This window comes from Mauremys mutica, chromosome 12 (genome assembly GCF_020497125.1).
Source record: "Mauremys mutica isolate MM-2020 ecotype Southern chromosome 12, ASM2049712v1, whole genome shotgun sequence".
Classification (NCBI taxonomy): Eukaryota; Metazoa; Chordata; order Testudines; family Geoemydidae; genus Mauremys; species Mauremys mutica.
The window spans coordinates 74,805,284-74,831,524 of NC_059083.1; the positions used below are offsets into that span (position 1 = coordinate 74,805,284).

Below are 26,241 nucleotides of genomic sequence, written 5' to 3' on the forward strand. Positions count from 1 at the left end.
ATATGCAGTCAAATAGCTTGTTTCCCTAAACAGTGTAAACGCTCTTCAATTATTCACAAGCTCAGATACAGATTGTTTTTACAGGTATGTGAGCAGATATTTTGCAACTAGATGAATCTTGTGTGTAAGCTAAGGGGAGAATACCATGGTATTAAAGAGAGACATTTTCATCAGCTGCTGGAATCTGAGCAAGAATGTGGCTCTTCAGGACACTGTGGCTCAAAGTGGTGAATCTAGAGAGCAGATGTGAAAGCTAACAGCAAAGCCATTTCCTGGGTAAGGTATATATTAGAGATAGGCACGAATTACCAAGGCAACTCATCTTCCTGTCCAAATCCATATGGATAGTTAGCTCTGAATAAGTGTATTTATAGGCATAAGAGGGACAAGGTGGGTTATGTAATATCTTTTATTGGACCAACTTCTGTTGGTGAGAGAGAGAAGCTTTCGAGCTTACACAGAGCTCTTCTTCAGGTCTGGGAAATACACACACAGTGTCACAGCTAAATACAAAGTGGAACAGATTGTTTAGCATAAGTCCCGTAAAAAGATATTACTGTATCCACTTTGAGTCTCTAATATCCTGGGACTGACACGGCTACACCACCACAGCATATTTATGGACATATTCATTCTAATACACCAAATCCCAGACTGTTGGAGACACAAATGCTATGCATCTCCTTGATGAACAAATGAACAGGCACCAGCTAGCACACCCAATTACACCTTTAGTCTTTCGCAATTTACATTTAAATCAGACTCTGGTAACAGGCGAAAAGGGGTTTTGTCCATTTCCTGCAATAGGAAACACTTGTCCTCATCACCCAAAATCCATTGCAACAGAGCACACTTATCAGATCCTTCTGCGAAGACATGGTAAATAACATGTCAGCATTAGGTACCAACCAAAATCAGTTTCAAAACCACAATTTTACAATCCATAAGTGAGATCTTCAAAAGACAATATGCCCAGGCACTTTGGTAACAAATACTTAAAATGTCTTTAGGGTTCTGCTTCAAAGTTTTGGAGAATGTTTTTGAAACACACAGGTTTAAATTTTACTGCTTTCAATTTTCATTTACTGTTTTCAATTTACAGCCAAAGACAACCAAATCTGTACTGCGTAAATACACTACTCTAGATACAAACTCTCAATGGGAAAATTTACAGCTTGTCTAAATAAGCATTTAGATTGCTTAAGTTTAAAAGCAGGGTAGATCAAAGCACACCAAGAAACTTTCAGTATGCAGCAGCAGGGTCCACATGACAGTTAGTGCACAGAACACCAGTGCGGCACAGATTTACATTCCAGCTTGCCACACACTGTGTGTCTATATAGACAACTGGAACTGAGCTTTTTTATGAAAACAGGAGTGCTTTATATATTTAGGATTTCCGTTTGGTGGGAGATTGTGTTTTTTGAAACATGCTTTCTTATCCCTGCAACACTACAAAATTATGTCGACCTAATTTATGCTGGCATACAGCCACTGCAGTTATTAAATCGCCTGTGTGCGTGCAAACTTGGCTCCTTGTGTCAGAGGTGCGCAACCTCACCAAGAGTGCTTGTATCAATTGTATTGTCAGTGTGGGGCATTGTGGGATGGCTCCTGAAAGCCAGTAACAGTTGATGTAAGCAACACAGTGTCTACATTGACACTTCATCAACCTAATTACATTGACTGTGACTCTACACCAATCGGGGAGGCGGTGTTAGTAAATCAGCATAAAGAGGCACTTACATCAGCAGGATGTAAAGTGAAGACACTTCCACAGCATGACAGCTGATGTCAACCTAACTGTGTAGTGCAGACCAGGCCTATCTCAGAGACAACACTCAAGGGCATTATAAGTACCTAAACATCTCACAATCTTTAAAATGTATTTACCCTAAGACCCTCCCTATGAGGTAAGGAAGTACTATTACCCCCATTTTACAGATGGGGAACTGAGACACAGAAATTAAGTAGCTTGGCCAAGGTCACACAGGAAGACTGGCACAGCTAGGAATTGAACCCAGGTTTCCAGAATCCCAAGCTACTTCCCCATTCACTGGGCTGTCCTTTTTGGATTATATATCAGTATGCCACAGTAGTTTTCCGAGTTCTAATATTTTAGACCATGTATAAATCATACATGAGTGGCATACCAAACGTAGGAAAAGAGCAAAAGAATGCACACACGCCATTCAACCATAAATTACGGGACATCAACATTTGAAAGGTGAAAAAAATGTACAATCCAAGTTCTCTCATATACCACTTTCTTACAGTTCCCTTAACTGTAGACCCTAGCTTCTCTCAAATGCACTAAATTCACCCCAAACTCAGAAAGGTGATAGGAGAAAAAAAAAAAAAAAAAAAGACAAAAAAAGTAAAAAATTGGTTTGTTAACAGAATTAATCTGCCAGATAAAAGAATTTAAAAAAAAAATCTAAGTATCATGGTCACCCTTAAAGAAATTGTTTGCAAGCAGACAATGCTCACTTAAAGTTATTTTCTAATCTAAGTATAGGGGAAACTGCAGCATCTGACCCCAACATGTGGTAACTGTTTTTTCCTAAATGGCAAACATTTGCAATTATTCTGTAAGTGCATGTGTACATGCCCATACACAGTGGTTGCCTTTAAAAACTTTTCAATTACTTTAGACAAAGTAAATGTTATATCATTACGTGCAATTTTTCCCTATGCTAAGTACAGTGATGTACACAGAATAATGCAAATGAGGTACCACTATGCAAGACAAAACTTTTTAAGGCTGACAACTGTAGTTTCACAAGTTGACCAGAGGTGAGTGGTGCAACAACAATGCACCTGAGCACTATTACCTTGCCATTTTTTTTTAGCTTCCATAGATTAAATCTTTTAAGGGTGTCCATTTGGATCATGAGTCTGGCAACACAAAAGAAACAACATGCACTTCAGGTTTGTTTTAAACATTTTATTTCCTATACAATATTTTTGACTAGCAATAAGTGTACTCTTTAGTTAGGTCATTAACACAATCTGTATTTACAATCCCAGATTCACAATGTAGTGTTAATTACCTGGTGTTTAAGTTATTTAAATATCAGTTGCTAATATATGCAGTGTTAATTACCTGAAACAGATTAATTTTACTAACAAAACAAGTGGGTTGGAAATAATTTTGATACACAATGAATAAGCAAGATTTTATGCCACGATTGACTAATCATCATACCAAACAGGGAAAGTCTCAATTAGCTGATATTTTCCCACCTCCATATTATGAAGTATATATAATTTTATTAAAAAAACCTTCCTAAATGCCACTCTCAACACAAATAGCATAGACTTTGGCATCGGTGTTACAAGACACAGCAGGACATTCCCTATGGTGAGGATATGCTTACACTTTGGCTTCATCTATGCAAAGTTATTTAAGGTTAACTCTATATTGACTGAAACCTATAACAGTATGGTCAAACCATGGTATAAGTGGGTTAAAAAAAAAAAACACGACATGTTTCTATCTTACTCCCCCACCTGGCCATTTTAACCTGGTTTGATCCTGCCAACAGAATTTAAATTGTGCTCATGCAGTTTAAGTTAAACTCTTGAATGCAGTGTATGCATGGGGCCTTACACCTTCAGACTATTTTGTCCAACTAATACTATCTGTGCAAGAGAGAATACACATCTGCAACTCCTTACTGTAGATGGCTACGTTCAATTTAGCATGTCACACACCATGCATACATACCTTTAGCAGATCCTGTTTACTTCCAGCACAATTCATTTCAACCTCCAGATCAGCTGCCCTAATGAAATTCACTCTGTGAAACTGCAGTTAATTCAACCTATCGGATTAGTAATTTAGATTTTAATATAAAGACTGACCACCAGTGTAATAGGGTCAAGGGATTTTCATTCTTCGAGATGTTATTCTTAAGTGCCTGTCTTTTGACTTCATTTATTATAGACATTTTAATTATCCATCCGGATTATGACAATGTCTCTTTATTACCTCTGAGAGAAAAGCAGATCTAATCTGGACTCACTAAACATCATAGGTACCACAACGAGTCTGCTTCAAAAAGGGATTTGTTCACCCTTACTGAGGTCAGCAGCTATATTAAAATAATGTAGTTATAATGCAAGTTCCACTGTTAAAAGAAAAAAATCTGAACTCCCTGGAACTTGGCAAAATTAACACCTCAAACACAGTGCATGCTGATACCATAAACATTCTCAGAAACAAAGAAAACTGTACTCCCATCTGGAATAACCCTGTTTAAAATAGTTCTTCCCAATTTGCACATATTTCAACATTCCCTCTCCAAACCCATATTTTGAATGTCTTTAGCTGATTCACAAGAAGTTTCTCTGTGACCTGGGAAAAGGCGAGAACTAGAAATTTCCCTGATCCTACCTGTGACCATTTTTCTAGTCAACATCTTGACGCCTACATCCCCCTTTTTAATAGGCAGAGAAATAATTTTGAAAAATACATGTTTAAAAAGGTTTCTTAAAGACAATACAAGAACTATCCAATATTAACATCCCCAACTACTTCCCACTAGCTACACGCCATCCGGCAAAGGTTTCCCCTTTAAAAAGCTGATAAATAGCTAACATTTAAGATTCTCCCCCTCTAAACTTTGATTTGTTTCTTAAATCATGTTATATATTTGCGCTCTCTCCATCTTAGTTTTCCTTTCTTCACACTCTTGCTCAGGCTTCTCCTAATTCCAATTAAGTTTTCCTCACTTACTCCTCCCATTTTCTCTGCTGTTCCTGAAGAGTCCTGCTTCTCTCTTCTCTTCCAGATGCTTAAAACAAACTGCCATTTCCCAACCTCTAGGGAACTTTCTGACACCAACATTCTTTCCCCTTTTTCTTTTAAAGGAACATCACCACAAACAGTCTGCTTGCTATTTTAAGCAGATAACATAAGCACCAATATTGAGTAACACCAGAAAGAATTAACACATTTTATACCCCCATTGACTGGGATAGTTAAAAACACTCCTTACACCTTTCCTAGTTTACAGGTTGATATTTAAAAATCACAATAGTAAAATAGTTAAGTGTATTTAACAGAGAAATGGACCTGAACCAAAATGCTTGATCCATATACCTCAGACTTTGGGTGTCTCAAAACCCGACCCCCATCTTGGCTTGGTGGCTGGCCGCAGGGCCGCCCAGAGGATTCTGGGGAAGCCGGGGGTCTTCAGCGATGGGGGGCCCTTCCTTTCCGGGTCCCACCACCGAAGTGCCCCGAAGACCCGCGGCGCCTCCCCCCCCAACCCCCCCCCCCGCCAAATTACCGCCAAAGCCGGACCCGCTGCCGAAGTGCAGCTCGGTCTTCGGCGGTAATTCGGTGGAGGGGGGCCCCGGGTCTTCGGGGCACTTCGGCGGCGGGTCCCGGAACGGAAGGGCCCCCCGCTGCCAAATTACCGCCGAAGACCGAGCTGAACTTCGGCGGCGGGTCCCGCTCCGTCTTCGGCGGTAATTCGCCAGCGGGGGGTCCTTCCGCCCCGGAGTGGAAGGTCCCCCCGCCGGCGAAGACCTGGAGCTGAAGAAGCTCCTGCGCCCGGCCCCGCATGAGTTTTCCGGACCCCCCGGAGCGAGTGAAGGACCCCGCTCCAGGGGCCCCGAAAAACTCTGGTGGGGGCCCCTGTGGGGCTCGGGGCCTGGGGCAAATTGCGCCTCTTGCCCCCCCCTCTGGGCGGCCCTGGCTGGCCGTTCCATCCCTCAAATGGTCCAAGACAAACAAGCCTGCACTTGGGTACCTTCGCAGGGTGGGGTAGGAAGGTCACAAAGTTTTATCTTGAACAATCACAGCAATGACATCGCTGGTATCCAGGTGATAGTAGCAAGTTTAATTTGTAATTCTTACCCAGTAAGGCTTTTCTTTTAGAGTTCTGCAACATAACCCTGGTTTGCTGTCCCTGATGATTGTGCAGCACTTAGCCCTAGACAGTGCATTCTGCTCTTGTGTGGGGGGAGGGGCATTAACGGTCTTTTAATGGGATTCTAATGGCACGTCTGCACTGCAGCTGGGAGTGTGGTTCCTGCCTGGGTAGGCAGTCAGCTAATGTGCTAAAAATAGCAGTGTTAGAGTCTGTTTTCCCCCAACCCACATTTGTGTACTTTTCCTATCCTTTAAGAGGTATCAGTTTATTTCTCTGTAGAAAACTCACTTTCTCCAAGACATTCCCCTTTATTATATCCTTACCTCCCTCCATTAGTTCCACACATCTCTCCATTGTCTACTTCTCGGTTCTCCCCTAGAGCTCACTGAAGTCAGTGGACAAAGTCCCATTGCCTTCAATGGGCTTTGGATCAGACCCTTTGCAATGGGGCTGGAGCATGAGCCCTGCTCACCCTCTAAACGTAGGTGAGTTGACAGCCCTGCCGCTGTTGTCTTATTTCTACTCTCAGTTTGTGGGCTTGAATCAGAGGCTGTAGATTTGTTTTGAAGCTATTTGAATGTTTATTTCTCAGTCTTCTAACAGGTCTTTATACGATATTAGTCACGTGAAAGGACTAACAAATGACACACTCATTGCTCATTAGTGAAGCAGCAGCTGCAGCCACTTCAGTCAACAGTTAAGAGCCAGGAACTGGTTGGCTTTACAGCGTGTTGCAAGAACGGTCTGTCTCCCCATCCCACACATCATACTCTTAATAGTGAACTTTTAATTCTGAGTGGCTGCCTACACAATCTTTGCCGTTGATGTCAATACACCCACTCTGGAAGGTCAAGGGGCATTCTCCAGATTAACTGCCAAGAAAGGAGACGGAGTATCCATTCTGGGACACAGCAAAGAGGAGAGTGAAATGACTAAACACCGATATGTCTTTGAATGACCAGCATTAGACCTTGGACATACTCTCGTGGAGGACTATGAAACCAGACAAAAGTATCTGGACTGAGTCCAGCTGAACATTCAAAGGGCTGCTACAAAACACAAATGCAAATTGATGTGGATATGACATATGTTGCTTTTACACAGTGCTGCCAGGATCGATCATTAACTTTCCTTCACTCTACTACAGATATTTCTATTGAACTTATGCAAAGGGTAGTTTTCCTAACAAGGCATTGTGAAGCATGCTGGAAAATACGAGACACAGACATTCTCTGCAGGATAAGGAAAAAGATTTTTAAACACATGAAACGCAAATCACCACCCCTATTCCTACTCCACTATCAAGATTAAGGAGACACAGCAAAGGTCAATGACGTTCTTTCCTCCTAGATCTCAATGGTTCCTCAGCCCTCATTCCTAGAGCTGGATCCCAGTTCAATCACTACTCCCAGGCTTTACCTGGCTGGAATTCGGTTTTCAAGCTCTGGCTTTCAAACTCCATTCAGGTTAGGTTCTTCCTCCTGTCTTAGCAGGACAGTCCCAGTGCTCTTAGCTAGGGCAACTACCCTGATCTTAGGGTCTTTCCTGTAGGAACCTCTCTGCAGACACCGCCACAGCTTTCGGAACTTCCACCCCAGCTTCCTGCTGCCCTTTATAGGGGAAATCAGCTGTCCTCAGTCAGGCCCAAGCAAGGTTAACGCAGCACAGGTGGCTCCTTCGGTAATCAGGTTTGGCTGGCTCCTAGCCAAAGACCCTTAAGGAGCAAGCTACCTTATACTAACATTTAACGTGTAGATTTTATTCTCAGGAGAATTAGCCCTCTTAAAATTTCCTCTTTAAAACTAATAGTTAGAGGATAAACGTTATTTGTAAATGAAAAGCTATCATTGCCTATTGTAGTATAAAAAATAAGAGCCTGTGGTTAAATAAACTCAGAGGACAACCATCTGGATAAGGCACTGTGTAGATCACTGAACAAGTGGGAGGGATCCCTTGCAAGCAGAAGGGCTAGGGAAGTTTTACTTTTATAATGAAAGGAGTGGAAGTGTGTTGTGTTTTGCTTTAATCCTTCCCACCCCACCCCAAGCCAGTCCCCCCTCAACACTGACAGACAATTTCATATTTCAGTCTTTGCATGAGCCAGGAGGGATCTACTGCTACTGCAGTTTGGCACCCTTCAACAAGCTTCCTACAGCTCCAATAAAAGGTCTATTTATGAGAGGCAGAGGAACAGCCACACGGAGGCAACTGATTCAACAAAACAGAACATTTCAACTCGAGGGGGGGGGGGGAAATGGAAGGAGCATCTCCAAATGAGACCCCAGAGATTAAATATTTATATTCAATGTCCTTCCCTCCAAAAGTGGTGCCCCATAAATATAGACCTCCTAAGCTGATCCCTGGAATCATAACACTGTATATTACAGCAGACCCTCTTATGCACCTCCTACAAGATATTAGATTTTGTGTATACTTCTGGTAGTTTGTTCTGCCACGTCCAGACACAGCATCTTAAAAAAAAGAGTTCTCTCACTTGCCAGATGGAGAGTGCTTAAGGATTGAGATCTGAAAATTTCAGTTTCTGCACCGAGAAAACAGACTGACTTAGAAAATAAAAAGGGAGACATGGAACATATGCAGTTGATTCCTAAATGGATTATTTACCTATTCTAGTCTTGATTGTAAATTGATCATTGTGCATGCATACTGCACACAGAGTTGATTGTCTGCATGTGTTTATTTTACTCTCTAATAAAAACATCAAATGATTTTAAAAGGTTAAAGCCATACAGAATTGCAGAGAGGCAATGATGCAAGGCCAGAACCTTTTCAGGAAGTTTATTATAAACTCAACTCTGAAAAAATGGCTTTCAAAAGGAAACTCTCAGAAAAATGAACATTAGAGGGAAAGGTAGGATCCGCTGGCATCCACACACACACAGTTATTTAGAGATGGAGGAGGGGTGTAGTTCAGAAAGGAAAACAACATTTCTTAATTATACGCTACTGTTGTGACTAAGGACAGGGAAGGCAAGGTGTTCTTTCACTATCAAGATTCTGCCTGATCTGAATGGTATCAGTTTCACACTACTAGTCACCAAAGCCAAATTCTCACCTCCACACTTTGGGCTCCTGCATACCACTGGGAGACCCACATGCATTCTGAGAGCAGGATTATACACTACAGTGAAAGGCCAGCAATAAGATCTTCACAGATACCAGCAATTCAGGTGTCCTATTAAAACATCCATGCCTTAAAAAGAGGAACAAATAAACTGGATGCTTTGTACAACTAAGAAAATCCCTCTCTCTTTGAATTGCATTTGACAGGGTAATGTGAAATGGACCTAACACTAAGATATAGACTATACTATGTTAAAAACAGAAAAAAGTAGAAGCAGGACACAGGATTGCAAACAGCAGTTCAGAGAAATAAATGGCCACTGAAGAGATCCCCGCCCCCCACACACACACATTAATTTTCTTTAGTTTTTCTCTGCAGTTCAATGATCATTGTGAAATACATGCAGCTTTATCTAGAAATGATTGATTGGTTACAAAGCAGTGTCTCTATCAAGATAGTAGGGAGTGGAGGTGGATCAATCAGTAATGCTTAAAATAATTAAGCCTTACGTGATTTCATATGCAAAAGAAATGGGACACTTTCTTATCAACTAAGAATTTAACAAAATGTCAAGCCTGCCTCGAAAGTTTGACTGATGCACACCGGGTTGCTTTCCAAACTCATAAGAAAAAAAAACAAAAAACACACCACCACAACACTTTGATGCACTTCCAGTCCAGCAATAAGGATGTTTTAACAAAACAGGATTCACAGAATGGAACCAGTTCATCTGGTTACAAATGGCTTCAGCTTAGCATTCTTTTGGCTCCACATCAGCTTGCAAGGGACGCTGCTAGCCAAGTACAGGTCCTACGTTAATAAGCAAACCCAAAATTATATGTTCAGCCTTTGCTTACTCTAGTTATCCTTCATTTATTAAAGAGACAAAACTTCTGGTCATTAATTGTGGCAGAGGAGACAGTATGGTCAGCCAAGCACAGTGGTTTGAACCAAGGGTACACGTACTCCTGGGGTACATCATCTCATCTAGATATTTGCCTCGTTTTACAACAGGCTACATAAAATGCACTAGCGAAGTCAGTACAAACTAAAATTTCATACAGTGACCTGTTTATACAGCTCTATATACTATACACTGAAATGTAAGGACAATATTTATATTCCAATTGATTTTATAAAATTATATGGTAAAAATGAGAAAGGGAGCAATTCTTCAGTACTAGTGCGCTGTGACACTTTTTTATTTCTATGTCTGATTTTGTAAGCAAGTAGTTTTTAAGTGAGGTGAAACTTGAGAGTACAGAGGACAAATCATACTCCTGAAAGGGGTACGGTAGTCTGGAAAGGTTGGACCTAGCAGCACAGTTACAGTAACCTATTTACTGCACCACAAGAGGAGTAGGAAAGACAGGTGAGCAGCAGGGCCATAGCAAGATCACTCAAGCCTGGGAAAGACTTGGTGGACTGGAGATAAGGCCATGAAGGCCTGAAGCACTAGCTTAGATGCCAAGAAACTATGGGCCAGTAGCCAAGTATCTTTCCCAGACCTGAAGAAGAGCTCAGGTTGGCTTGAAAGCTTGTCTCTTTCACCAACAGAAGTTGGTCCAATAAGAGATGTCACTTTGTTTCTCTAAGCCGAAGATGAGAAAGTTTGGGAACATGAAGAGAAGGCTGTGGGGACCGTGAGAAGAATCGGCTTTCATACAATTCACTCACTGGTGCTAGTTTCAGCTCTCACTCTCCCAGAAACTAGAAAGCAAGCTAAACCACTCCATTAGTGAGCATTTGCAGCATATATGTAAGTCAATGGGAACATTTTCTTTTTGCTATCTTCTAAAAAAAGGATACTTAAAGTGTCTATTACATGTTTAACTTTATACATGAAAGAAAGTCACATCTGCACAAACTAGCAACTTATTAAAGGAGGCTGATTAAAATAGCTTACTACAGTATTTTATGGGTTAACAGACAATTTGAAAGAGCAGGTCAAAATTAGTGTAGGCAGTACTTATCTTGCCTGCCTTAAGAAACTTCAACACAGCCAAATTTACTGCAATGGTTACAAAGGGGAATTTAATTGTGCAATTCAGTATTTTCTATAACCTTTTCATCTGAGTGACAAGGAGCAGTAGTGGAACTCAATTCAGACATACTGAAACAGGCCAACCATTCCTGATTGTGTTATCATTGCTTAATGCAACATTCTATTTGGAGGCAACAGGGGTGATTCTTACTAATAGTGTGCAACAAACGAGTCTGTACAAATGGTTCAAACCTTCTGCAGCAAATGTCCTATAAGGAAAACAAAATATTTGGCATTGCTCTGAACTACAACAAACAGGAGCAGATGAGCTCTTAATTTAAAAGTAGTTTTCAATTAAATATGCATATTTCCTTAACAAGTGAGGGGAAAATATAAACATTCTAAATAAAAGGCTTTTCAATTTTTTTCCTTACGAGCTGTCAGCTGCACTTTAAGTGTAGGCCCTGCCAGCTGCCCATGAAGACACTAATTTGATTATTCTGAATGCTATGATTGGATTTTATTCAGATTCCTCTTCAAAAGGGCTGTGAGGGGTAAAGAAGTTTTTCACCTGTTAAATCTTAGCTTTCTCAAATGATTCTTTTTGCCTCATATGTGCCATCATTCCTTAAACATGCATCCCTTGTCTTGCCATGCAGACATCTGGTGAAGGACGGGTGAAAAGAGGAGGAATAGATTTGTTGAGATCATCACACTTCACAGTAAGGGCCTGTCTTCATTGGACTTTCAGTGGGATGGAGGTGAACCAGCTACACAGGTCTCTGTGGTATCACAGACTGGCTCCTGGCATGTTTTGAAGCACTACTCCTGAGTCATGCTAGAGGCATGGGAAATATTTAAAAGCAAGGTTATTTCAAAACAGGATTTTACGTCAGCTTGATTCTAGAAGATCTGGTCATGCACCCTATACTGTTGTTAAGCAACAATGGGCCAATTACAAAGAGAAAATTGTTTTCAGGTGTTCTTATTTGAAAGTGAGAAGCATTAGCTGTTCAAACACAACTGCACCTCATGGCCAATGCAGCACCATTTTTCTAATCCGTCAGTCTTCATTCAAGAATAATAGCTTTTCCAAAATACAACAGCCACTGAATTTTGTTTTCCTGTTCTGCCAGTTAATTTATAATATTTTGCCTGTTTAGAAAGGGGTCAGGCAGATAGGATTGTTAAGGTTTGTAAGATACGTTAAAATGAGGACAAACTGAGCCTTGTAGTTCATTAGGCATGTTTTGGGATGTTGATATAACCACTAATTTATTCTTCATTATAAATCACTTGAGTACTTTGACAGTAATATCACTGCATGATACTTAATCTTGACTTTTGTCCTTCATAAAACGAATACTATTAAAACATGGCCCTTTATTCCCCTGTCCATTTATGCTGATTTTCCTTACATATCACTGTGCTAAATATTGTCTAGATTCAGTACATTTCTTCATGGTACACAGAAATGAAAACTTCTCATTTTGTACTGCAGATAATCACACACACCAGTAAAATATAAGCATATTTTGTTGCATGCTTCCTCTGTCAAACCATCAGGAATGCGATCTATGCCACAGCATTCAAGTCTGACCTCTCTACATGGGGCAGATTCTTGAACTGGTTTTAACCAGTTCAACTAAAGTGGTCTGAACTGTAGCCCAGTTTGAGGTGCCTTAAGGTAGTCTGACCTGTTCTTACTAAACCAGTTGAAAGGGCAAATTGTGGCCACATTCATACAGACACCATGGTCAACAGCAAGGATTGAACCTAGGACCTTCTGCACAAAAGCACAAGCCCATATCACTTTAGCTGAAGGAGTACTTCTTATGCAACAGGTCACTGGGGCCAGCCACTAAAGAAAGCATGGTCACACACTAAGCTACTACACATTACTACATTGGATCTAGGATTTCAGTTTGGGCCCCCAGATACAATTTTAAGGCACTAAGAACCCCTCTGGAACATTTAGGGGTTATTTAATAGCTAAATAAAAGCTGGAAAACCCAGTTTCCCACATTAGCATCTTATACTTTTTTTGCATCATTCTAAAGATGCCAATCTCTAGTGGTCAGCCACCTTTCCCCACTGTGAAGGAGAGCTCAAGAGCTGTCTGCTTTTCCATGTTTCTGAATCTCTTTGATACCCTTCAAGGTGGAAAGCACTATAGAATCTGGATATATTTATGCTACAGTTACCATTTGGACAGCCAGTTTCTACGTTATCATACTATCAAGGCATAACAGATGCCAGTTTTCATCAGGATGCCTCATTCAGGCCTGTTTAGTATGCTAGAGATTTCCCATTAACATACCAATCCTACTTTTATAGTAACAGATTGGTGGGAATAAGTACTGTTTCTTTAAATATGTAGAAGGGAGCCAGAAAACACAAGGGCTAGAGGAAGCTTCCAGCTAGAAGCTCTGCAATGATATATTCTAATAAAGGTCTTTGTTCAGTGCTAGAAGAAAGTTACTTTTTAACATTGCCAAAATGTCAATCACAACCCAGAATAAGAATATAACAAGTATCCAAGGCAGCAATCAGGAATCCCGCTTGAACGTTAAAAGCTTAGACGTCAGCCTTATAATAGCACATATTTTTAAGATCACTATCTCATAGTTGTACAAAAATTAATCCATCAGTTGAATATATTTAAAACAAAGTAAAATTGGAGCTGCCTAACCCAGAAATGCAAGTGATTTTAAATGTAGCTGTCACTATTTGATTAAAAAATTATAACAGCAACTTTCTTAATGCCTACATACATACAAAAACTATGCCAAAGGTCTGATAGCAACAGAGTATAATAGAGAACAACGGAAGGGCAGTGAAGCCACTACATCACCAAAGCAGCATATTCAACACTTTAGTTAGTTATTAAGTGGATTAATACTGAATTCAAAGAAGTGTCTATACTGTACAGCAGGAGTCGGCAACCTTTCAGAAGTGGTGTGCCGAGTCTTCATTTATTCACTGTAATTTAAGGTTTTGCGTGCCAGTAATACATTTTAACATTTTTAGGTGGTCTCTTTCTATAAAAGTGTATAATATATAACTAAACTATTGTTGTATGTAAAGTAAATAAGGTTTTTAAAATGTTTAAGAAGCTTCATTTAAAATTAAATTAAAATGCAGAATCTCCTGGTCTGGTGGCCAGGACCCGGGCTGTGTGAGTGCCACTGAAAATCAGCTCAAGTGCCGCCTTTGGCACGCATGCCATAGGTTGCCTACTCCTGCTGTACAGGTTAGTTATAAAACCTACTCCACCCTACTAAAAGCTTTTAGAGCGCTCGGAACAAAAGGCAACCACTGACAAATGCATACATTGTCCTGAATTTGCATTACCAATGCAGCTTTTGACTAAGCCCACTTGATCTGGAGTTCTTTTTCTCTCAAGAATTCTATTCGCCAGAATATTCACTAAAATCTCTCAGCCAGCATCTTCATGTCATCATTGAGAGACACAGGATAGTAGTTGTCTGGTGTTCTCCAGTCATTTTGAAAAACAAAATCATCGAGATCTTTATCATCAATTCAGCCTCTGTCAACAGCCAGAATTCCAAATACAACGAAAAGAATAAAAATTAAAAATCTCCAGTCTATGCACACAAAACTCAGTCTCCACAAAATACTTGTGGTCAAAGTGGCTATAGCCTTGAACTAAGCAACGAACTGTTTCATCAAGCTAGTAACAGAAGTAATCACCAATAAACTTGCAGCACTACCTTTGCCATAAAGCAATGTTCCTCCCAGGATGTTCAGCTGAGAATGATCCCGCACTAATGGAGGGATGCAGAAAAATAATCTACCATTAAAGGTCTCTCTCTAATTTCTGGGACTCCATTTATTTATATCAGGAAAGTGATTTAATTCCTTGATAAACATAACTTATTTTCCCTACTCAGTCTCCAGTCTTTTTTCAAGCTAGGACATTAAATATCCTCCTTAAAACAGAATCACAAAGCATTACATTACAAAACCATGGTTCCACTGGGCTACATTTCCTCATACTTTGAAAATAAACTATTTTGTGACATTAGAAGCTGACTGAAAAGAGGTAACTAACAAGTACTCGAGACAAATGCCCAGGTCATTACCGACCTTTATGTATGATAAGGTATGCTATGTCCTTGAAAGGGCAGGAAAAAAAAAAAAACCAGTAGGGATATGTGAAAAGCAGATTTTGTAATTGCTGGGCTCAGAAAACCACCATTCATTGCAATAGTTTTCAGTGCACAACAGTTGCAAGAATAAAGCCAAGATGTCTTCCCAGCTTTTATTTGTACTGCTTGAAGTTAGTTTCACCTCAATGATGGGAGAATACAAACTTTAGAACCACGAAGGATTCAGATGGTAGTTGCTTATCAAGTGCTTCTAAAGCAACACCTCAGACTTCATAAATGAAGCCTACAAAACTGATGTGCTTCCAATCAGCCTACAATTTCTGCAATTCATGCAATTTTAGAGAAGGACCATTTAATCCAAGGTTATTTTTTAATCATTCTAATTTCCCCTTTACCACCACCCAGACTAACTAAATGCTTATCTTTGCATATTTACTGTATGATCACTGAACTTGATTCAGTTAACCACAGATCTGTGTAATGTGTACCCCACCCTGCAAAGGAGAGTGGCAAGCACAGAAAGATCCTTCAGCATTTGCTGGGATGAACAGGCAAACGAGATTATGCTGTGAGGATCTGGGAGGCATGCCTTCTGCAAGAAGATTGTTGTTGGATAGGCTTTTTGGTTGGGGGGAGTGCAGTAAGGGAATGGGATGGAAGGAATGTCTCTTTGTGCTAACAGAAGAAAAATCAAGATACACAGAATAATTGGGCAACAGGCTGGAGATTACTGGTTATAAAAGCAGTGTGGGGAGGGGAGAGAGTCAGAACAGAAGACAAGAAACATGAACACTTAAATTTTAATCAACATACTCATACATCTGCCTACATAGATTTGACCAGCTGCTATCATGTATATTATTATTTTCAATACTACTGCTTTTCCCTTATGTAATGCTTTAGCAAAGTACATTACAAAATAACTATCTTTCCACCCCTTTATAGAAATAGGCAAGGGAATATTTACCATACAGCAAAAGTGACTTGCCCAAGAGCACGTAGAAAGCCAGAGGAAGAACCAGGAATGGAACTTAGGAGTCCCTGGTACAAACCCTGACCTAAGGCTGCTGGATCATGCTGCTTCTCTGAATATCTTTACAAAGGGTGGAAGAGGATATATAGGCTTTCAGAGTGGTCATGATTCTGTCACCAGCCTAGTAAGGCATGCTCAATCATAGCCAGGAAGTATACACAAATTGGCTATTTTCATTAAAATTAGCAGAAGGTAAGATACAAATGTGAAGAGAGTTTAGTTTTTAGTTCCAAGGTGTTCTTGGTGATTTAAAAAAAAAAGTATGGAATATGATTTTTAAATCCACGTGACCAGGATTTTCAGAAGTGCTCACAAAGCAGCTCTACCACTGAGAATGACAAAAAATCCTCCCACCACCACCTTAGAGACGAGAGGGAGCGGAGCACGTTTGGAAGTCTGCCCTTAAAATAGATCTTTATAAGAGCTTGGTTGCATTGAAAACGTCTAACAAGAGCACTCTTCATAGGTGCTTCATGTAAGAAATTCCGCTACTCACTTGAATGGTTAAGATAGAACTTTTGAATAGCAAGGAGAAGCACGCAGAAGTGTTGTGTATAATTATAATTTATTGGACTAAATTCATCCCCATGTAACACCACTGGAACTAATGGATTATCATCTATCATGTAAATCCACTGCCTCCAATTAATTTAGTCCATCACCATAGCGTAACTCAACAGGATCTAAAAATAAAACTAAATATCAGAGGTCCCCCAACTACTACGTCCCCATTCGTGATTCTCAATAAGTTATTAGCATATTTGGAGTCACCTTCAGATAATGTATTCCACAGTCAACATCGATTGTTGCTCTCTTACATCTATTAGTCATTATTTTTAAATGAACTACATAGGCAGGGTCAATAATTACCACCTCATGACAAGTCCATGAAATCTTTGTATCAGACAAGGGATCCAGTTACCAGGGTACAGACAACACTCTCACAGATCACTTTCCTACAGCATTTAAAAAGAGAGAGATCAGGCTGTGTCTTAGGTTTGTGCTACCAGCTGCAGGGGTAAAAAAGTGGGCTTAAAACAATATTTTGAATAGTTGGGTGTTTATAAGGGACATAATACAAAGAACACAACAGACACATTCACATAGGGAATAGTGCAGTGGTCTGGAAAGCAACTCGAAGTAGCATGTAAATAATTGATATTTCAGTTCATCTGATATAAGAAGTCTAACGTGCTCAACAAAAGCCAGCACTTAGAGGAGATCATAGTATGCACATTACCATAGCCAAAATTGTGCCCCCCCACCCTCACCTCTGCATAAAGAATCAACTACAATTCAAAGGGGCAGATAAGAACATAAGAATGGCCATAGTAGGTAAGACCAAAGATCCATCTAGCCCAGTACCCTGTTTTCCGACAGTGGCCAATGCCAGGTGCCCCAGAGGGAATGAACAGAACAGGTAATCATCAAGAGATCCATCCCCTGTTGCCCGTTCCCAGCTTCTGGCAAACAAAGGCTAGGGACACCATCCCTGCCCATCCCGGCTAATAGCCATTGATGGACCTATCCTCCATGAATTTGTCTAGTTCTTTTTTGAACCCTGTTATAGTCTTGGCCTTCACTACATCCTCTGGCAAGGGAGTTCCACAGACTGACTGACTGCACTGTGTGAAAAAATACTTTCTCTTGGTTCTTTTAAACCTGCTATTAAATTTCATTTGGTGACCCTTAGTTCTTGTATTATGAGAAGGCGTAAATAACACTTTCTTATTTACTTTCTCCACACCAGTCATGACTTTATAGACCTAAATTATATTCCCCCTTAGTCGTTTCTTTTCCAAGCTAAAAAGTCCCAGTCTTATTACTCTCTCCTCACTCATTCTATTCCCCTAATCATTTCTGTTCCCCTTTTTTGAACCTTTTACAATTCCAATATATCTTTTTTCAGATGGGGAGACAACATCTGCACACAGTATTCGAGATATGGGTGTACAATAGATTTAGAGAGGCAATATGATATTTCTGTCTTATTATGTATCCCTTTCTTACTGATTCCCAACCTCCTGTTAGCTTTTTTGACTGCGGCTACACATTGAGTGGATGTTTTCAGAGAACTATCCACAATGATGTCAAGATCTCTTTCTTGAGTGGTAACTGCTAATTTAGACCACATCATTTATATGTATAGTTGGGATTATGTTTTCCAATGTGCATTACTGTGCATTTATCAATACTGAAGTTCATCAGCCATTTTGTTGCCCAGAGACCCAGTTCTGTGAGATCCTTTTGTAGTTCTTTGCAGTCTTCCTGAGACTTAACTATCTTGAGCAGATCTTCAGCTGACGTAAACTGTCATAACTCTACTGAAGTCAATGGAGCCATGACAATTTACACCAGCTGAAGATCTGCCCAAGAATCTTTTTATTTAAAGACCCCACACTTCAGGAAGAGGAGGATTACCTCAGCAGAAGATTTTGATTTTTAAAAAATGTTCTCCTGGAAAGTAATAAGTAATTCAACATCCTTCCTAATGTTTCTCTCTCTTTTAGCTATACCTTAAGAATATAATACACATCAAGGAAAGATAACTTTAATTTAAAAAAAACTTAAAAATTATATATTACATACACACACACACACCCCCCTACCTCTTTCCTAAAATACCAGACCTGAGTTCAGGGCACTGTTTCCCTTCTGGAAAGTTGATTTCCTCAAGTATACCTAAAGCAGAGTTGTAACTCCTTATTTTTTCCACAGGAGTTAGTGAAGTCTTCAATTACTACAGGAGAATATAGAACCCTTAACTCTAATCCTGGCAGGTAATGCCTTTCACTCCAACTAGGAAGGTGCAGACATAAAAGTATGTGATTTTGCCCAGAGATGAAAAACAAAACAAAGCCAAAAAAAATTTTAAAAAATACACACACCAGGTAAGAGCATCTATTAAAAAAAAAAAAAAGTTCTTAAAAATACCACCTGTAAAATGGGTAAAAATATTCACCTCCTTGAGAGGGTAGTTTGTTGAGCTTCATTAAAGCAGGATTATGTTTCTGTGAAAATGAAAAGCACGAGTATTAAGTAATGAATGTTTGTAAAGCTCTTTGATTGTTCAGAAAATTCTGAGGGTATGGCTACACTTACAAATCTGCAGCGCTGGTAGTTGCAGCGCTGGTCGTCCAGCTGTGCAGGGCCAGCGCTGGTGTGTGGCCACACTCACAGCTACCAGTGCTGGTGTGTGGCCACATTTGCAGCGCTGTTGGGAATGATGTATTATGGGCAGCTATCCCAGCGTTCAAGTGGCAGCAACGTGCTTTTCAAAAGAGGGGGGTGGGGTGGGGCGTAGTGTGACAGGGAGCGGGCGAGAAAGAGTGGATTTCTGGAGCCAACACTGTGTGTTACCTTCCTGCCTTGAAAAATCAGAACATGTTCCCAATCCCTTACCCTTAACTCTTAACTGCAAACAGCCTGCAGCCAACAGACTCCCTCTCTCCCCTCTGCCCCATTTCTGTCAAGCAAACACTCACTCCCTGCCTGCCTCATTATCTCATTTGATTGTTCACAGATTGATCACAGCAAACAGGAGCTGTGTTTGTAGATAAGCAGCTCCGGGATCAACAGAGCTACGAGTTCACAACAAAACAAAGAGAGGCTGCATAACAAACAAAGAGTAATTTATAAAAGCATTCTGGGATATCTGCTAATACCCTGGAGGCCAATAACAGCGCTGATGTGTGGCCACACTTGATGACCAGCGCTGCAGCACCAGCGCTGCAATCTTTATTCCCCATGCTGAGCCAGGTGTACGGCCAGCGCTGCAGCCAGGGAGTTGCAGCGCTGGATGTGCCCTGCAGGTGTGGACACTTACTAATTGCAGCGCTGGAAAGTCTCCACCAGCACTGTAGCTCGCAAGTGTAGCCATACCCTGAGATTCATGGATGTAAGGTTCTACAGAAAGTGCAAAGCATTATTCTACTTTAACGAAAGCTGTTTCAAACGATCACCCAAGAGACAAGCAAGATGGGTTGCCCAATAAAGAACAGCTTTTAAACAAAAGGTCAAACAAAACTGCAATAGAAAATATGGGGACATTTTAAAAGAGAGTTACCCCTAGTGATCTTTAGTGCAGATAACACTGTACTAGAGGCCTTTATAAGTACTTCTAAATTCATATGAAGAACTTCATTTAGTGCTAGCTAAATTTGCTTTGTCCTATTTCAATCACGTGTTCCTCAAACACTGTTTTTCTTAGTTTTCCAGCACTGGGTGAACACGTTATTAAAGTAGAACAAAGCAAATTTAGCTAACACTAAATGAAGTTGTGTGTGAATTCCCCTAAATTTTAAAGAAACTGTAAATCAGAGATGAAAAATAAAAAACAAACATAGTACCTTACAAAGAATGACAATATAGCAATTAGAGCTGGGTGTAGAAAGGTAATCCCATTTCACAGAGGATTATGATATTCCAGAATTTAATTTTGTTCAGCTTTTGAACAGAAATCAGAAGTCCTGAAGTTCTCTGTGAAAGGGAATGGAGCTCTGGCTCCAGGGCAGTTTGCCTAGTGGACCGCCCCAGAGCTGGGGCCCTTCAAAGTCGTGGGCTGCCAAGGAGCTGTGAACCTGGGAGCCAACTATTCAAATGTGGACCACACTGAAAAAGTTTGAGATCCCCTGCAGTAATGGATTTTGACAATACATTTTGAGGGAGAGGTATTGTCTATCTAGTGGACTGACCGCAGGAATGGGAGACAGGAACTTCTGAGTTCCTGTCCTGGCTCTGATCCCAACTTCCTGAGGATTTACATAGGATAAGACGGTATTTTTACAAAATGTAGCATAGAGAGGGCAAGTCGTATTTTAAACACATTAACTGGTTGAAGTGAACACCATGCTCCCCACAGTGTGGACTGTGACCAGCTAACGTTTCTCTCACACCCACTTTTATGCTAGTCCAGGAAGGCCCTTACAGGGCTTGAACAAGTCACTTAGCTTGCCTTACCTTCCCTAAAATGGGGATATTATTAATGAACCTGCCTCACAGGGGCAATATGTGGGATTCGTTAGTGCTTGAAAAGTGTTCTGCAGATGGAGAGAGCTATCAGTATTAGATATTTACTCTAGTACAAAAACAAAATATGAAGAGATTAAACACACAATGTAGGTATAAACCAAAGTGAAATCTTCTTAGTGATGCAGGAAGGGGTAGGTACAGTGGTGCGCGGAACTTTATTGCACAGGAGAACGAGTTGTAAAGAGCAAACAATCAGATCCTCTTTAATCTGATGAAAGATTATTTCAAACTTCAGTGGATTAGTCTATGGTTGACAGGGCTGCCTGCATCAGTGATTAAATTAAAGGATGTTGTAAAAGCTTTTTATTTGTTGATGAAGCGTCCAATAGAAAAACCAAGAAAGGATATAATGTCCATTTTGGATTTAAAAATTTAAAAAGCAAAGCCTAATAGTCTCCAAACTGTATTATAACCAGCTTTATTTTATTCAGTTCTGATGCTTGGTCACCAAGATGAAGCTACCTCTAGGTGAGAATACACAAGTATTTCCCGCCTCCCTCCCAAGAGATTTACATAATAGAGCAAAACTCTTAAATTTCAGTTTAACTTAAGAAAACCCCACATACTTACAGATTATACTGAAACAGACTAATCAGTCTAATGCCACCTGCACTTGCTCATAAATCTTTTATTTTATACAAAAATTGTTTTTCCTTCCAAAAAGCATGTGCTACTAGTCACCTCAAATCTTCTCTTTTTTCCCTTTTAAAAAAGTAGAATAATATGCATGTTAAATTCCTGCACATGTAGCACTGGCATATTTGCCATATAAAAATATACAAAGATCAAATTCTGCCCCTATATACTAATCAGGCAACCCCATTAACAATAACGGTTTGCCCACTGAGTAAGAGAGGGCAAAACATAACTCAAGATGTCTAACTTTCACAAATTGAAAATTACTTCTCTTTTTTTAATACACCGGTAATTCGTTCATCCACAACTACTACAAAACTAGGAAAGAGGTCTCCACATACAGGAATAAAGAGAATAGTGTAAAGGATGTGATTTAAAATAAAGGGAGTTAACAGCAACAAGAAACCACAAATAAAAATGAGCAGCACTGGATTAGTCACTAACTTTTTCCTCTAGGGGACCCAGAGTTCAAATATGAAAGGTCACTGAAAAAAAGCCATGGAACTACAGCTTTGCAAACCATAATTTAGATTACACCAAACATGGTCTTTGCTCAACAGTTATTCTTAACCACACAAGTGCCTCCTAATGAGATTTGCCTCCTTGTGTGTTTTTATTCTTCAGAAGAACAGAACTATTAACTTACATTTTTTCATATTTTACATTTATAATCATAATTCTGATTTAATGCCATTCAGAGGATTATCAAATTGCAGGATTAGTATTTTAAGGCTCTTTTATATCTGATGACAAGACATATTCCATTCATTTTTTTCAGCTAAACATTTCCAAAAAAGGTTGTTCTAAGGGTTTGTTTATTTTTGTGAACCATTTACAGAACCATCTAAATTTGTGTGATTAACAATCAGAGAACAGAATTGCACGGGATGCACCTTCCTAGGCAGTGAGGTAGTAATCTAAAAAGAGTTGCTGCTGAATCATTAGAGAAAGACTGCACCAGCCCAGTAGCTTCCTTGTAGGATAGTGCAATTTGGAATTCACATATTTTACACTACAAACCTATTTTAAGAAATCACAGAGGTTAAGGAGAAAAGGGGTGGGAAGAAGAGGCGGGGAGAATCTCTTTGCTCTCAATCTCTAATGAACCAAGGTAAGTGATGGTCAGCTATAACACAATACTCCCCATGAGTCATGGACACACACAGTGCACCAAATCCTGCTTGTCTGGCTCTCACAAGCATTCCCACTGATTAACTATGGCCCCCATGCTGTCATCCTCAGTCAAGCAAACTCCCCTTAATTTCAATCAGAGTATCCACCATCCTCCTTGTACAAATGCATCCCTCGATTTGTAACTGTATTTGTCATAGGTGGGTTAACTTAATTCACAGTTTGATTGAAAGAAAAGCCAATGTTGTATTAAATGGCCTATCATCGCCCTAGTTCCTACAGTTTTTGTGGGTTTAGCTACACAATACCTGCAGTTCTAACAATCCCACTCCAAACATGAAGGCCCTGAAAACAGACAAGCAGTAGCTACTGCAGCAGTTAACATGGGTCATTGCTGCCAAAAGGTTTACGAATCACAGAAGGTTATTCCTGCCTCACGTGGGGGTGGGGAAGGAGAGAGAAGATAAGACAGAGAAAACACAAGCAAAACTGGAAGTCATGTCTTCCTGAGCAAGCGTTCTCAAATTTGTTCCTAGCACTGACAGTAATTTAACAAGAAATTGTCTAGTGAATGCCTTTTCTCCCATTCATTATTGGATGAGCCATGTCTCCTCTCATTCACATCCTTGTGGCAGCTACTGCAATGGCTTACATGAAAAAGTAATTGTAGGAAAGTATTTAATGGATTCTTAGCCTTTTAATGTGATTTGGCAGCTGGAAAGGAGAAAAGCTAGCACCATATGATCAGCCAGCTCTCCATGGTCCACGGCCCACAATTTGGGAACCAGTGGTCTAGTGGGCCAGGATTTCCCAAGTTCTGGCCCTGGAACCTGATCTACACTGAAAAGTTGGCCAACCTAAGTTGATGACTTGGGTCAACCTAGTTGTGCATGTGAACTAAGGGGTCACCTGCCTTTCTGCTACTTGATACTTCCCTCCCCATGTAGGGGACAAGAAAATTTCCCCGCAGGGAATTTCTTTTGAACTACTGTGCTGGAGAGATGGATTTTGCCTTCCCATCTAATTCTCACGCCACGCCCCCCTCCCCCACTCCACTTCAGCAAATGAGGCTCAGGACTGGTCTACACTTACAGCGCTGCAGCTGCACCACTGTAGCATTTAGTGAAGATGCTGCTTATGTCAACTGGAGGGCTTCTCCTGTCAGCATAGGTACTTCATCTCCCCGATATGTGACAGCTATGTCAACGGGAGAAGCCTTCCTGTCAACATAGCGCTATCTATACCAGGGGTTAGGTTGGTATAACAATGTCACTCAGGGGTGTGGAAAATCCATGACGCAGTTATACTGATATAAGTTGGTAGCGTAGACCAGAGTTCAGCTGCCCAAAATAACAGAGGTGCCAAGATCAGCACACATCTCAGGAGAATCACAGGTGAAAGAAGTATCTGAACAGACACACAATAAGCTTTGCTCTCCCTTACCATGAAGACAAGCAAAAAGCCACCAATCTAATAACCCTAAAGCAAGGTAGGGCAAAGGATCTTACAATATAACCAGAGAGGATAAAGCTTTCCATAGCGATCATCTCACCTGTATAGAAAATTACAGTAACTCCTCATTTAACGTCGTCTCGCTTAACATTGTTTCAATGTTACGTCCCTGCTCAATTAGGGAACATGCTCATTTAAAGTTGTTTAATGCTCCCTTATAATGTCGTTTGGCTGCCTGCTTGTAAGATTCTCTGGAAGAGCAGCGACTTTACAAGGGAGCATTGCACAAGTTCCTCTTCTCCACCTCCTCCCTCTCCCTCCCAGTGCTTCCCCCACCCGCTTAGGACTTTCTGGGACAGAGGGGGGAGGAGCAGGGAAGCGCCGCGTCTCCACTCCTCCCTCTCCCTCCCAGAAAATCCTAAGCGCCACCAAACATGATGCTAAAAGGTACACAGCGTAGCTGCTGTTTATCGGAGAGAGCTCTCCTGCTGACAAAAAACTTCCACACCACACAAGCAGCAGCGGCTTTGTTGGCAGCAGAGCGCTCCTGGTGACAAAGCGCTGTTCACACCAATGCTTTTGGTTGGTAAAACTTTTGTCATTTGGGGGTGGTGGGTTTTGTTGTTTTTTTTGTTTGTTTGTTTTTAACACCCCTGAACGACAAAAGTTTTGCAACTCAGTGCCCGTGTAGACAAACCCCAAGTTTCTTAATGGAGGGATAGCTCTTCCAAGCCCATTCTTATGCAAAGCTTGCAGTCACTCATGCAATAAGGATCAAAGAGGTCCATCAGTGTGCCTTCTTGTCTGAGAATTACTCACACGAGTAAGGGTTTGCAAGCATTGGCCTTTAAATATAAACCAGTAGCAAATCATTAGTATTCTACTCCTAAACAATATATCTATTTCCAAGTAATGTTCCTTTAGTTTTTAATTCAAAATGTGGAACATAAAATTCTCAGCCTAGATTACTATAAGCTCGCAAAAATATGTGAAACTCAAAACTAACCATTTTGAAACATTAAAAATGCTAGCACAATTAAAAACAGGATCTCTCTATGGGGCACTCCTTACTGTTGCTAATCATAACATATAGTTTAAAAAAAAATCTAATTCCTGTTTTTAATTATGTTACAGACATGATTAGGGACAGATTCGAAAATAATTCCAAATATCTGTTGAATATAATTTGTTGCTTAGGTCAGAAATCTGAAGTTTTCTGGTCCATTGTCATTCCTTTATTATACACGTTTTCAGTGCTTTTGAACAGTGCTAGTTTTAAATGAGGAGGTTGCTCCAAACAAGGAGGATAAAGCCAGCCATGTGGAGGACTCAAATAAAGTATGACAGTTTAACAAGAAAATTAAATTTGTGGTAAAAAAAATTCAAGAGTCTAAATCTCACTGAAAGCAAATCAGATCAGGGATCCTGTCTTTTTTAGTGGGTTTGTAAATGCATATTTAATAGTACTTCACAAACAATGTGAAACCAAGGTATGAACTTGGGATTTACACAACATTCCAGACATCAAATTGATTTAGCTGTACTTATGATTCCTAATCTTTTGTATTGGTAGTATTAGAATTGTTAATTGGTCCTGGTTGCAGGTCAGGGCTAACATTCAGCTGCTACCTGAAGTTAGTGAAAATCCTCAACTATAAAACCTAACAGTTACTAGTCTAAATTAAATGCTAATGAAATCAGCAGCACAGTTTGACCAGTCCTATTCAGTTTTTAGGTGTCATCAGGGGAAGTTAATAAACAAACCTAGATTAGTAGGTAGGTCTACTATTGTATCCATCACTATAATATGAATGCTGTGGTTCACATATTAGTATAAACTAAGCCGGGGAGAGGACAAGATACTGAAGAGG

At 40.3% G+C, this 26,241-nt stretch overlaps 1 protein-coding gene across 2 annotated transcripts in view; it reads right to left on the reverse strand.

Moving 5' to 3' along the window:
• The window catches only part of TEX2 (testis expressed 2), a 110,171-nt gene that overhangs the window by 69,632 nt on the left and 14,298 nt on the right, over positions 1-26,241 (reverse strand). Inside the window, exon 1 of one of the 2 annotated variants that reach the window (XM_044981570.1) lies at positions 4,742-4,834. The exons of the other annotated variant lie outside the window; for it this stretch is intronic. Within the exon in view, the coding sequence (XP_044837505.1) occupies positions 4,742-4,817 (76 nt within the window). The 5' untranslated portion in view covers positions 4,818-4,834. Of the gene's footprint in view, positions 1-4,741; positions 4,835-26,241 lie in introns of those variants that run through there. 2 annotated transcript variants of the gene reach the window in all.